The following is a 15489-nucleotide window of genomic DNA, read 5'->3' as shown; positions in this document are numbered from 1 at the left end:
GGTCTCAAGTATAGTTACAACGGCTGCCCCACCTTTCAAACCGAAACGCATTACTGCTTCACGGCAGAAATAACCAAGGCGGTGGTACCTATCTGCGCAGACTCACAAGAGGTCCTACCACCAGTAATTACGCAAATTATAATTTTGTGGGTTTGATTTTTATTACATGATGTTATTCCTTCACCGTGGAAGTCAATCGTGAACATTTGTTAAGTACATATTTTATTAGAAAAATTGGTACCCGCCTGCGAGATTCGAACACCGGTGCATCGCTCAACACAAATGCACCGGACGTCTTATCCTTTAGGCCACGACGACTTTTTAAAAGGCTGCATGGTAACGCCGTCTGTGGGCTTACAATACCACCACTAGTATATTCTGGTTGCCGATCCCAATATGCTGGTATTTATGTGTATTATCTATGGTATAATACTCAGAGAAGGTTACTATCCGTTCTCCGCTGAATCCCTTAACCACTTTCACGACAGTCACGGAAAGGATTGAGGAGGTACGATTATTAGTCAGACAGAGCGGAAACTAAGGTTTTTTTTATTTTTTATTTGTTAATTAAAAGGTGCTATTTCTTCATTCTATTGGGTACTTATTAATACTATAGTGCTCTGTACATTTTTCTTACCTTTTGTATCTCAATTGTGTTACATTTAGTATTGTAATCTGTATAATTTAAAAACTTTTTGATCTTTTAATTTTGTCTAGAATAGTGTTTGATGCGCAGGTCTCCGATTTCGTAGGACGAGGGCTGTATATAAGGGGATTTGTAGAGCTTCCGAATTCAGTCGGAAAAAGCGCTCGACACAAGCCGTCACTGCCGAACATTACGCTCAAAGCTGCAAGTTCGCCCAAACTTTTATACGAGGTAAGTTTATCTATGAAGATATGTTGCATGCGTTTTTTTTATTTTGTAACATTTAGTTTTTAATGCGTTAGATGACAAAAACTGTCATACGTACCCCTCGATAACAAAGTTGTTAGTTCGAGTCCAGGCTGAGGGTCCGCGCTGTAATAAGTCAAGTTTCAAGTTGAATCAAGTTAAATTCAAGAAGCTTATGAAATTACAGGAACTTATATGGAAATGTAATTTTTTTTGTTGATGACTAGTTCACGAGCCCCTTGATGTTAAGTGTTTATCGGAGCTCATAGGCGCCACACTCTACTGGTGGTAGGACCTCTTGTGAGTCCGCGCGGGTAGGTACCACCGCCCTGCCTATTTCTGCCGTAAAGCAGTAATGCGTTTCGGTCTGAAGGGTAGGGCAGCCGTTGTAACTATACTGAGACCTTAGAACCTATACCTCAAGGTCGGTGGCGCATTTACGTTGTAGATGTCTATGGGCTCCAGTAACCACTTAACACCAGGTGGGCTGTGAGCTCGTCCACACATCTAAGCAATAAATAAATAAAACCACAATGTGAATGTCTTTTGCACTTTGAGACATGAGGTCGAACTCTTAATTGTAATGTGATAATGGCTATCCCACGCTTCAAGCAGGAACCGAAGATTGTTTTGCGGATAAATCTGACAGAATGGTGCTTTCGACTTGTAAGCTTCTACCAGAATTCAGCATTGTAGTTTTTTTATGAGGGCGACTTTATATATTCTGCCTTTGGATAGTAAAGTAAATTTTAAATTCTCATATCTTGTTTTCTTAAGCTATTCTACATGAAATCAGATAGTTTTAGGGTTCCGCAGCCAAAAAAAAATTAATTGAATCCTTGTGTTATGTTCGGTCGTATGTCCCAGTAATTCTACTCGAAGGTTAGAATTCCTAGTTAAATTACATTTCTTTCTCTTCTTACCGTTATACTACATTACTTGGTAGCAGCATGACATGACATAAATTTAGCTATCGTAATTTGAAAGATTTTTATAGCTTCGTACGACAGATCTAAGCACACCTCATGGTAAGTGATGGGTTCTCTCCTTTTTTTTTACTCGGCTTATGTAACTTAAACTTCTTCTTCAAACGAGGCTTGTGGAGAGCATTAAGCGGTAGGTAGCGGCTTGGCTCTGCCCCTGGCATTGCCGAAGTCCATGGGCGACGGTAACCACTCACCATCAGGTGGGCTGTATGCTGGTCTGCCAACAAGGGCAATAAAAAAATTAATAAAATGAAGCTTAATCGAACAGTAAATTTAAATTAAATTTTATGTCGTATTAAATTTAAGTAATTAAATTTTATGTCGTTTTTTAAGATTTTTTTTATATATGCTGTTTATTTTTATTGCTTAAATGGGTGGGCGAGCTCACAGCCCACCTGGTGTTAAGTGGTTACTGGAGCCCATAGACATCTACAACGTAAATGCGCCACCCACCTTGAGATATAAGTTCTAAGGTATATTATAGGTATAGTATAGTATAGTTACAACGGCTGCCCCACCCTTCAAACCGTAACGCATTACTGCTTCACGGCAGAAACAGGCAGAGTGGTGGTACCCGCCCGTGCGGACTCACAAGAGGTCCTACGACCAGCAATAGAGACCAGTTTTGAGAATAGGAGTGAAATACTATTTTCATTATTTTCCTGAGTTGGACCAAATGGCTGTGGGTGGTGTTCACGTAACCACCCCGTTTTCTATGAGGTGCTTATAATTAATTACCCCTTGAGTTCTAGGCACAATCTAAATTAAAAACAAAAACGTAGCAGTCATCTTACTACGAAACGTGACTGAAATGATTGAAATAATTCAATTCGTGACTGAAATAATTTAAAAAAATGAACAACTACTTTTTTAGTAAAAGTTAATGTTGCTAATTAACAAAAGTAAACATAAATATAATCTTCAGTTACATATTTTGGATTCATAATTCTTCTTCCTTGGACTTCGTATTTATTTGAAACTTTTAGCCTTAATTACATTTTAATTTATTAGTGTAATAGCGTATTGTGAGATTGTGGTAAGGCCCTTATTAACATCCTTGGGCTCGCGGTCCGCTCCTAACATACGAGTCAAGTCTGTCTAACTGTCCAGTCCCATATACATCGCGCGCCCCCTAAGCGCGGGGATCTCGGTTCGGCCCACGGTTCAGAAAACAAAGGTTGGTAAACAGTGAGCTCCATTGTCCATAAAACTCAATTTATTTTAATTAATTTAATTTAAGAAGAATAATGAAGAGTAATGATAATTACGACAGGTTGGGCCATTGTAGCAAACATTGAGGCAAAACGGCCGTCTGGTGTAGTGGTAAGTGACATGGTCACTACACAAGGGGGTCGCGGGTTCGAATCCCGCCAAGGGAAGATATTTGTATGATAAATATAAATCTCTTTTCCAGGGTTATGGATGTATATTAAATATATGTATGTGTATAATAAAAATCTTACATTTATTTCCGTTATCTGGTACCTGTAACACAAGCTCTTTACGAACTTATCACGGGACCAGTTAACGTGGCGTGATTGTTAGTAAATATTTATTAGAAAAAAAAAAAACCATGTCCAGTGGGCCTCTGTAGGCTGATGGATTTCATGCGCCAATTGACTTTGGCAATGTCCGTGATATATGTTGACCAGATAACGGGCATACGTATGAAAATAATTTAATTCATATGGACTGAATTCAGTAGAATTAAATCAAATGGAAATATATCAATGCTGAAAATAAAATTATTTCGATTCGCAATTTGCCTTCCATTCGTTCATTAACTAATTGAATCGATTTTGTAATTAGACAAAGTAAATAAGTGATGACCCAAATAGCCGGGTTGTTGGACCCGATGTGTTTCGAATCAACACATTCATTAATAAGCTTACATTAGAAAATTAGTGTTGTTAAAAGCAAAGGAAATTTTACGGATCATAAACCCGTAATAAAACCGGTCACTGTGTCCATTATTACTATCGGTGATTATTTTATTGTGTTGCCTATCATAGAGCAAAGTATTTTCTTGTATTTTACTCAACTAATTACCAATTAGTATCTTAATTTCAGCTTCAGCAGAAATTACAAAAAAGCGGAAGTATTCGGGTTTGGGGTCTTCTTATTCTTTTTTGCCTTTCGCGGTTGAGACGATGGGCCCTTGGGGCCCTGAAGCAAAGAAATTTTTAACAGAAATCTCCAAACGCTTGAAGGAGGCTACACATGATGCTAAGGCTGGCTGGTACTTTGCACAGAGAGTGAGTCTGGCTGTCCAACGAGGCAACGTAGCCAGTATCTTGGGGACTGTGCCTCCTTCAAGCGCGTTGGAAGATCTGTTCTACTGTGTGGGTTGAGTTATGTTAAATTATTTTGATTTGACTTTTTGTTAATAAAAGAAAAGAAAAAAAATTGTGCGTGAAAATATTTTAATTAGATTCTTTTTTAAATCGCGTAATATGCTACCTACTGGAGCACTCATGAATACACTTGATTATTGATTTTGAAATTAAAAATAATTCGTTATTGACTTTGTCTTGTTAACAGAATGCAGAGAATAGGCTGTATCTTTAGTACAGCGCTGTGGTTGCTGTTGGCAATGAGAGCTGGAGCCCAGGTTTACGACGAGGGCATTCTGACCGACGTGGACTCTGTAAATTTGTTGGTGAGATTTGAACAGAAAAAAGATAGTTTTTCTTTGTTTTCTTAGCTGTGGTTGTAAGCTAGCTTCAATTTGAAAATGCTTTTTTTTGTGTATCACGCTGTGACCTATACATATGTATGGAGATAGGCATTGCTGGGTTCAGTCAGTATTGTGTGAAATGTCTATAAAATTTATTACCTTCAAGTACTGTGTTATACAGATGTTTGAGTCTAGGACAGACACTAGCTCTCTCAAAGACTTTATTCTAAGCTGACATAATCTCGTAAATTTTATCGAAGCATTTTATTTATTGTATTTAAAGCTCTAAGAAAGAAATAAAATAAATATTATTATTATACTTCGAATGAAAGACGATATGTGTAAGAGGGGAATGAGCGAAAAAATGGTATATAATAGAGGAGTATGGAAGGAGAAAATATGCCGAACCCATGTGACTGGGAGAAGGGTAGGAGAATGATGATACTTTGAAATGTGTGTTATTATTTTTCTTAACCAAGAACTGCTTCGATTGCTCTAAATATCTTATTATGGTTTTCATTCTACGATTTATCTGCTTAAGCTACATATTTTATTGCTAACGAAAGTGAATATTTCGTTTCTATTTAAAAATAAACAAACCAACTCTTGGAACATTGACCTGGCGTACTCTCGTTCCAAGAAATGAGGATCCTCTTACGTTGGTGGCTAACCGCAACTCGTGTAACAAAATTTGGGACTAAAACGATAGTGCGTCAACCTTTTGACCCGGCTTATTCGGAAAGGAGTTTATAACGAAAATAAATTAATTAAGATGTAATTCACTGGTGGTAGAACCTATTGTAGCACGGGTAGGTACCACAACCCTGCCTATTTCTGTCGTGAAGCAGTAATGCGATTCGGTTTGAAGGGCGGGGCAGACGTTGTAACTATACTGAGACCTTGAACTCATATATTCTAAAGGTGGGTGGCGGAATTTACGTTGTAGATGATGAGCTCCGGTAACCATTTAACACCAGGTAGGCTGTCAGCTCGTCCACCCATCTAAGCAATAAAAAAAAATAAAAAAATTCATAGAAAACTTTACAAGTCGTTTTGGGTTTGTAGCCGCATTTGGGTTACAGTGCCGCTATTGTGGTTTAATTAATTAATACACATCGGTAAAACTAATGTAACTTTGTGGTAGGTATGTAGCAGTTCTGCCCCTGGTATTATCAGCGTCCATTACAGCAGTGGACGAGCATATTGTTTTTTTTTTACCTATGAAGACAACACAAAAATGTGGTACAGTTGACACTTCGCCTTCAACTTCTTAGATGAGCGATGGGTCTCATGTGCTTTTAGACTCTGTTAATGAAATAATACCAGGTCGAGAGCTTACACACATCATCACCCACACATATTTTAGGACGAGAACTACATTGATACCGGTCACACGGCGTTTAAGGGCGAAGATCCAGTAAAGGAACTACTCATGTACAAGATGCTTCAGACTTTGGCTACAAGTGGCACGGATCGACCTGACGTGCGAACCAGGTATTGTTGCGAAATTGTGTTACAGGTAACGGTTATTTCTAGGTTTTATTAGTAGGTTATATTAGTTAAATGGGCATAAGATTGTGTGAGGAAAGGGCAGCGTTGATCCAATGTTTACAGGTGTTTTGGCGTATTGTAAGCCAGCATGGTAGGTGTCACTATTCTTGTTATTTTTGCAGCGAATCAGTCATGGTTTCTGATTTGAAATGTTATGTCACGTTTACTGGAGACTACGGCGACCGCTTCACACTAGATAGGATGTGAGATCGTGCACGCAACAAATAAAAGAATAGGAATTTTGCTGTACCAATCGTTGAAAAATCTTCATATTAAATTATATCTTAGACATATTCGTATACTTCCAGCATATGTTTCAAACGACCTCTCCAAACTTTTATGATGCCTTTTGATGTGTCTCCAACTCATCTTGTAACCACTTTGTACCAAGTGACCTGTGATTTAGCGATCTAGATTGATAAAAAAATGCTGAAAAATTAAATGTCCACTAAGGACAAATTGAAGGCGTGATAAGAACAAGTCAAACTTTCAGGTCGAATTGGAGTGTTCTGGACTTGAAGCTGAATCCAACTAGTTCTGAAAGCGAAGAACGTGTTTCGAAGAGACGAGAGAAGAATGAAAAAGGACGCAAAACCTACCCAGCGAGGCCTCAACCTAAATGGAAAATTAAAAAGGGAAAAGTTGTTGGTGAGGATTCACTAGACACGAACAAAACATATTTATTGTCAATGTATACCGAAGCCAGAGGATACGACAGGCCAGTGAATTAGAAGTGATTATTGCTGCTTGTGGATAATGTCAGGAGCACAGCCACGATTGCCCACTGAGTTTCGCGCCATACGCTCTCAGCCGGTCGCGGCTCCGCTCCGGTGGTAGATTCTGCGTAGCACTGCTTTTGGTAGGGCTAGAGTTAACAAATTGTCGCAGGTTGAGCCCGTGAGCTCACCTACCCTTCCGCGAGAAGCTGGAATAGCTTCTTAGGTTACCAGCGGATAGGTAGGGGAAAAAACAGACGCCGTCGTCTTTCGCTAAATACATATGTCTGGCAATCCTCTTCTAAAAGATACATAGTAGTGCTGAGGAAATAATATTTTATCCTGTGGTGGGTTGATAAGATAAACATTACATTTGCAATTAGCATCGTCTGTGTTCCGAGTTATTGTTTTATTTTGATGAATAGCTTCGACTTTCTTTTGATGTTTTTGTCGCGTTATATCTACCATGTTTTTTTTTCTATTAGATAGCATCAGGATCTACCTTTTAAGTACTTATTGGAGTATCTATATATCTTATAGTCCTTAAATATCGCTTGGAATGATGTTTCTTTTCAGCAAGCCTTACGTTTAGAACTCTTAGCGAAGGATAAAGAAGTAGTAGGAATCGAGGCCTGGTGTGCTTAGTTGTCTCTTGTAAATAGTTGAACAAGCTTTATCATAGAATTCTTATTTACCTAACTCTAATAATTTCTCAAATATCCTTTTTCGATATAAATCCGATAATTACGAAGACATTGAAAAATAAATTGGCTACAATTTCTCAATTGACGCTTGGGCCCACATTTGGAAATAGATTATTATATTTATAATAATGTTTTCAGGCTCGCAGATGGTGTGCTACTTTAAGCTGTGCGCGTTTCGTCCGCCCGTTTGAAGGAGGACATTTTGGTAAACTTGAAAACAAAATGGCCGTCGATGTCGTTTAGCAATGTACATTAATTAAAATATTTAAAGGTTGTTTTCTAATTGTATTATTAATAAAGAATGATCTGTGCCAAATAAATGATGGGACAAAAGTTTTGTTTTATCTACTCGAGATTATTTTATTTTAGTTCACTCACACTGGTAGTTGTTGCGTGAGTAAACAACGCTCCACTTATTGTTAAGTAGTAGGTGTCTTTGAACTGAAATGGTAATTAAATAATTCACGGTAAAATTAATGAAATAAAAGTGAGACTAAAGAGAGATAGTTAAAGTTTGAAGAATATTCAATGATGCTACTCTAGAAAAAAAAAAAACAATATAAATAATCAAACTGTACTAACCTAATTATTAATCCATGTGTTTTTATTGCTTTAATAGAGCGATTAGTTAACGGTTCACCAGATGGTAAATGGTTACCGTCGCCTGTCTGTGATTTGCCTAACATAAACACTAGAGACAAACACAGGATTCTATTGTCAACAGCTCGAATTGAAATAGGTAAATCTTTCAGAGGGCGATGTCTGCATCTGTTCATACATTTAAGGAATCTGTCAAGGAATGCTTGTGGTCTAAGGTGTGACCGAGCTCACGGTCCACCTGGTATTGAGTGGTTACCAGAAACCATAGACATCTATATCTATATATATATAGGTATATATATAAATGAATTGCTGTTCGTTAGTCTCGCTAAAACTCGAGAACGGCTGGACCGATTTGGCTAATTTTCGTCTTGAATTATTCGTGGAAGTCCAGGGAAGGTTTAAAAGGTGAGAAAATATAAAAAAGCTCGGAATTGTATAAAAACACAATTTTGTTTTTCCTTTGATGTGTCCCCTTGATGTGTCTTTTATTTATCGATTGAGGCACTACGAAGTCTGGCGGGTCAGCTAGTCAATATAAATGCCACCACCCAGCTTCAGTCCTGAGTTCTCAGGCTCAGATTTACACATTCGACGCTACAAAATTCGTGGAATAAGTGTCAATCGTGTAGCCGTGAAGAGGAAAAGTCCACATATCGTTATAGGATACTATTCTATATAAGCAATAAAATAAATATATATAAAGGAAATTATAACATTAAAATGAACACGAATAGGTAATCGTATTGTATGCATTGTTGTACGCCAATATAAAATAAACACAAACGCAAAATATTAAATGGAAAAGTACAATAGGTGGTCTTTTCGTTTAGAGTGACTTCTTCTAAACACCTATCCGGTGAATAAGAATCATTTCAGAAATTGGTGGTGGTTTTTTTCTCTACCTATTGGTTGGTAGCCTAAGCGGCTATTACACCTACGCGCAGTCGGATAGCCAGCCTAATTTAATATTGTATTGGTTTGATTTGAATTTTAACTGTTAAGTAATAACGCAGTGATTTTTAAGTCAATGAAATAAATAAATAATAGTTTAAAAAAATCTAACAAAATACGCTTTTATAGAAAATCCAACTAAAAAATAGAAAATAAATTTTAATATATTTGAATTAAAAAGAGTGTAAGAAAAAAATATTTTAGTGTAAAAAAGCGTGGGGTGCTTTTCAGGATATTATCAAAATAACCCTTCTACTTATATCTGTTCATAAAATATTTATAACTACTGATACAATGCACCCCACGCTTTTTTTACAATAAAATATTATTTTCTTACACTATTATTCATTCAAATTTATTAAAATTTATTTTCTATTTTTTAGTTGGATTTTCTATAAAAGCGTATTTTGTTAATTTTTTTAAACTATCATTTATTTTTCATTTTTTAGTAGAATTTAAATTTTTTCTTTATTTTTTTTCTATTTTTTTTTAATACATATTTAATTGTCATCGGTCCTTAAGAAGTATACCCAATTTCCAGTTAATCCGACGTTTTGAACGGGGTCAAAATCATGTTCAAAGATTTCATTATAACATACATACGTCTGAAGCTAATAAAAGCGTATTAAAAATGGGTTATCTTTTGAAGAATCCTCTGCGACAGGCGTTGGCCTGGCCCGGCATGGTTGCTGTTCATGTGCCTCTGTGACTATATCAGTCGTCCTATCTACTTTCTAAAGTCGTAAAATAGAACAAGAAGTATGTACCTATAGTTAAAAGCATAGGTAACATTGTTATGTGTCATCTTATTGATATAAGCACAGCTTCCTTCATTTCCGTACCTTTTTTTTATTTTCTTTTATTTCTTATATGGGTGGATGAGCTCACAGTCCACCTGGTGCTAAGTGGTAACTAGAGCCCATAGACATCTACAACGTAAATGCGCCACCCACCTTGAGATATAAGTTCAAAGGTCTCAGTATAGTTACAACGACTGCTCCACCCTTCAAATCGAAACGCATTACTGCTTCAAGGCAGAAATAGGCCGGGTGGTGGTACCTACCCGCGCGCAGTCACAAGAGGTCCTACCACCAGTAATTACACAAATTATAATTTTGCAGGTTTTGATTTTTATTACACGATGTTATTCCTTCACCATTGAAGTCAATCGTGAACATTCGTTGAGTACGTATTTCGATATAAAAATTGACACCCCCCTCCGGGACTCGAACACCGGTGCATCGCTCAACACGAATGCACCGGACGTCTTATTCTTAAGGCCACGACGACTGTTAAAATTAATTTAAAATTAGATTAAAATCAGATAGTGTAGATCGCATCAGCCGACAACCGATGTCTAAGTTTTTACTTCGACAGTAATATTCTCTTTGATCACGTGATGTAAATCTTATTAAAATGTATCGATTTCTTATTAAAATTTGTATTAAGATTTATGTAACATTCAATAGATTAAAGAGGAGGTTGCCGTAAATTTCACACGCATCTCTCAATTCTCTTAATTTTCTTCTCAATCTCTCAATCTTGAGAGAAAGAGAGATCCACTTTGTCATTCAGAATACAAGATAAAGGTCGGTCAACATTTATAATATGTACTTGAGAAATTGTATGAAAGTTTACACGATAGCATTCCAAGTCCATGCAGTTGACCTAGTTTGGCAGATGCAGGTCTATTTGGGGAATGCGAACGCCTGTACCTACCACATTCGGGGTCCGGTTCACTGAACGACCTTGTCCTAATTTAACCACCGACATTCAGTCCCTGAACTAAATGTTAAACTTAAAATAGTCATTTCATTTTGCTTTTCAGTAATTTGTGTGTAGTAGGTATCGAAGTGTGATCATGGAAAGTTCATTAGATTGATTCGGTGGTGCAGGAGTTAGGACCTGTGACTAGGGTTGGTTAGGGACTCTATGTAGAGCAAGGCCGAGCGCCGCAGGTTCATAATATCTCCCTTCGGGCAAATATTCGCATGACGAACAGGTTTGCTTGCTCTTGTCTCCGGGTGTTTAATATCCAAAAGCATATAAATAAGTATGTACCTATATCAGTATTTGGTTCCAAAAATACAGGGAATTAGTTTGGGGTCATATGAATCGCGTGTGACTTTTGCCTGAATAGTTATTATTATGTTTTTGAAGAAGAAAAAAAGATTGTATTTGTTAACGCTTTTAAAATATTCAATGTTAGAGAGGAGTGATGGTGTGTTATGAAGCCTGAAGCAATGACTACAACCGCTCTGTCAACAGCGCTACAGACTAGGAAGAAGTATATCATGTAATAAAAATAGCGGAACGGACTTTAATGAAGTTTCACTTAAAATATATTTTATAGCTTGTGTAGCATAACGTAGCATAGCTTTTATCACGATATATGATGTGATCCGGGAACGCCACAACGTACATAACGGTCACCGACACCAGTGTGCTTAGTGCGAATTTTTTAACGTTCTCGATAACGTAAAAGCTAACTCAAATTTGTATAGAGTTGGAACACTTGCCTACGTTAGCCGTTAAAAACTCGCACTAAGCACACAGCTCCTTTTAGAGCCAGTTCGCAAAATTTGATACTACTAATATTGAAAAATGAAACTAATTAGTAAGTTGAAGCTATTTTTGTTTAGGTTAGTGTTCTAGTTTATGCTTTTTCAGAATCGGGTCGTTACTCTACCGCTGTATGAATTTTAATAATGTAGGCCACTCACAATAATGTCCACCAGTCGGAATGTCGGAGTAAAACGGTGGAGTGTTCTAGAATTAAATTAAATTAATTAATGTAAAATAGATCTTGCTATGACATAAATAGGTTATTTATTCATACCTTTTTTTATTTATTTACGAAAACATTTTATTTCCCCTATTTAATCTGCTTTCGTTTTGTCATTGTAATATGCCTCTATTTATGATGTACGGGCGAATTTTTTTATTATTAATACACTAAGGGAAGGTGGTAGTAATTTTGAACGGAATTCAAGTACATTTTATAATCATCACATCAGATAAAATAACCATTAGGTACATGAAGTAAAAAACTTTTTATACCACTTCTTGGTGAAATCAATGATCAATATTTTAATACTTGACGAGTATGTAGGTATAATGTATGTATAATTTACATTTAGCATACACTATCCGCTCCGCTCTGCTCAATTTTACAGTTGATTCGCTGGTTTAGCACCCACTTGCGACCGCAAGTGAAATGACACAGACACATGACAAACGCTGAGCTAAGAGCTTAAATTTGACATTGTGCAAGTTTATCACCTATGTGTGAGTGAGATCTAGTCTGTCTAGTTCTGTAAGTGCTCCGGCACTCGAAACTTATGAAAAAATCTTAATTCGAGGACATTCATAGTGCAACATTTACCTTTTGTAAATATTAGGTACATTTAGAACTATGTACGTACCTGTTATATATTTCTTTTAATTGATTCAAAAAACCATCAATTTAGCACAGGGTTCTTAAAACCTCGTGAAAAATAATCATGATCTACCAGATGTAAATGGCGTATGTAATGAGGTGTAACTGAGCTCCCCTCCACGGTGTTTCCCGAGCGCTATGACATGTCCTTCTTCAAAAGAGGCTTGTGGAGAGTATTAAGCGGTAGGCAGCGGCTTGGCTCTGCCCCTGGCATTGCTGAAGTCCATGGGCGACGGTGACCATTCACCATCAGGTGGGCCGTATCACGTATGCTCGTTTGCCTACAGGGGCAATAAAAAAAGGGTGCGTGTACTTATGTACGCGCGTAAGAAGTTATACTTTATTTTTATTAAATTTATTTCTTTTTTTTTAAATATTAAATAATTTAATAATAAATATTTATTTATTTAACGTTAAAAAATGAATGCTAATAACACTTTTTTTACGAGTGTACATGCGCGAAAGTTCACCTGCGGCTATATTCAGACTCGCCAAGTTACGTCGGTCGTATTGTAATGAGCGATTTAGTGGGCAACTTCATTTCTGTTAATTTTGTGTCACGGTGCGCGCGCATCGTAAAATTTCACTGTCATACATTTTTTATAACCCGCCTTAAGAAGTAAGTATAACTTCAAAAAAACGGTGTGATTTAAATGACATACAATAGAAGAACGTCAAAAAAACTAGACATGTCCATGGACTTTTGAAAATTTAGGAAGAGCTTACTTGTCTAAAATTTGGAGAGCCTATAAACTGATTACTCAAAATTCAAACCATTCGAGAAATCGTATTCCAATGTTTTTCAATGTTGACTTGTGTAGTAGTTAAGGTTACCGTTAATTGTATTGTTATTGGTACATAGTACTTAATATAATATTAAGATAGTTTCTAAATCCAAATAAATGTAAATTTCATACTCCCACTCAAAAGCCATACTTCACTGACTGCTATATTCAATAACGTTTATATAAACGTCAGCTGTCACTTTGCTCAAGTTCATTTTGATAGTATGTAGGTACTACTGATAAAATTCCGCTTGAATATAAATAATTCAAACATGTGCAAAGCAAATATGTGCATTAAACTTTGTGTTTAATTATTTAAAAATTAAGACATTGTAATTGAAATTAATTTTACGGTGTAATATTGGGACGGAGTTAAATTATAATTCATAAATAAATGCTGAAATAATTATTGAAGATTAGGTTAATGCTTTAAAGTTCGGCACTGAAAAATGTCTTATCCTGATGAAAATATAGGTAGAAACTATGAAAGTATACATGGATTTGGTGACCGAGACTCTTCGGTGAGGAGATCTTTTGAAAATGGTGAGTATTTAATTTATTATTTCAAATTTGGAGTTGCGTCATCTACCTCGTCTATATAATGTTATTTCAGATTTGAAATTTTGCATCAGAGCATTAATTCAAGGTAAAATTTAAGCCACGTCATGGAGAATACGCTTTAGTTATTAAGTTAAATTGGTTAGAATACATTTTGTAACATGTTTTAATACCTTTGACAAATCTAGATTACAAAAAATACTTTGTTTGAGTTTAATATTGTATTAATATTAATCTAAAATTTGAGAATATCTACAGTAAAATTCAGAAATAATTTTATATTAATGGCTTCATAAAGATTTGTCTTATAAAATATAAATATGGATATTCATTATATTATTAGTTGCTTTTCTATTAATATTCATTATAAATATAAGTGCTTAAAAGCTATCTAGAAATTGTAAACTTCTTTATTCAAGAACACATAATTACTGTCCTAATCAAAAAAAATAAGAGAACTTTATAGACAACACACTGGACTTAAATATTTTTTACTTCAATGATATAATTATTATTAGCACTTGATGGCAGATGAATACAAGTAGCTGATCAAGCTGCCAATTTTGATCACAGTCCACATGAAGTGCCAACAGCTTTTTGAATTAATGAAAAGAATTTAGCTGTTCTTAAAGATCCTGAATACTTATAAAAGTCATTTTGTTGTGCTGTAAGACATAAAATATAGACATAATAATTATTAATATTTCTGTAATATAATAGATAAAAATTATCCTATATGTGGTATTCAGCCAAATTTTATCAGAAAAATTAAGGGATGAAAAAATGAAGGGAATCCTATGCTATCTATAAATTTTAATAAATAATGGTGATAGTATATTATACTTTGCCAGTATTTGTTATGCTTGAAAAATGAGATAGCTGTTACTCAATATAATTATATAATAAACTGTAAAGAGTTATTTGAAAAGTTACATATTTTCAACCAAGTTAAAGATAATAATATAAAAGATAATAAATGTAAAAGATAATAAAAGTTCTTCCTGCCTGTGTGTTGCTTCAATTTGTTAATGAGACAGTAGTTTTTATTAGTCTGTAGTTTTGTTAAAGTAAAGAGCATCTCAAAGTTACTAGAGTCAAAAGAGAGTGTCACTTGAATGTGATTAGTGTATAAGTTATTTCATTAGGCCTTAGAGGGTTAGAAATTGAAAACTTAAAACTATTCAGATCATCTTCGGAACTTGAGTTTGATCTTTCTCTTTTCAGGAGTAAAATACATTGATTTACTTATAGGAAAACAATAACTATAAACTAAGGTTTTTAGTGTCACTAAAAGGGTCTTGTAGTTTTAGTAGGCAAATAGATTGATTTAATATATATACTACGTAATGTTATTCTGGATTATTCTGGAAATACAATTAGAGTATGCTTATGAACATTTCTGGCCATAAATAAAGTCTGTGTACTTGTTTAAAGTGCTATTCAATCAATTGGGACATCGGTAACCGTTAACATACCAATTCAAATGTCTCAATGATCAATTTATTTCAGCTCGTGACACAGTATAGAGATACTTCAGTGATATTACGGGTCAGTAATATTTATATGGCATTCACATTGTCTTGTCTCTTCACTGTCTGAAATTATTATTGTAGCAGCTATCATAGAA

General features: G+C 35.5%; 2 protein-coding genes across 2 annotated transcripts in view; both read left to right on the top strand.

Annotated features, from left to right (window-relative positions):
• The first annotated feature begins 221 nt into the window (after positions 1–221).
• Positions 222–7859, top strand: LOC105841516 (uncharacterized). Its single transcript, XM_012689736.4, has 5 exons — positions 222–877; positions 4420–4537; positions 5922–6049; positions 6600–6754; positions 7665–7859. The coding sequence occupies exons 2-5, from the start codon at positions 4421–4423 to the stop codon at positions 7715–7717; spliced, it is 453 nt and encodes a 150-aa protein (XP_012545190.1). The 5' UTR covers positions 222–877; position 4420; the 3' UTR covers positions 7718–7859.
• Positions 7860–13512: 5653 nt separating this feature from the next.
• The window catches only part of LOC101735503 (cationic amino acid transporter 2), a 44232-nt gene continuing 42255 nt past the window's right edge, over positions 13513–15489 (top strand). The window contains exon 1 of the mRNA XM_004925325.5: positions 13513–13847. Coding sequence (XP_004925382.2) covers positions 13754–13847 — 94 coding nt within the window. The 5' untranslated portion in view covers positions 13513–13753. The remainder of the gene's footprint in view (positions 13848–15489) is intronic.

This window comes from Bombyx mori, chromosome 8, assembly GCF_030269925.1.
Source record: "Bombyx mori chromosome 8, ASM3026992v2".
Lineage (NCBI taxonomy): Eukaryota > Metazoa > Arthropoda > Insecta > Lepidoptera > Bombycidae > Bombyx > Bombyx mori.
The sequence above is the reverse complement of the archived record's forward strand: the minus strand, read 5'-3'. Positions and strand labels throughout refer to the sequence as shown.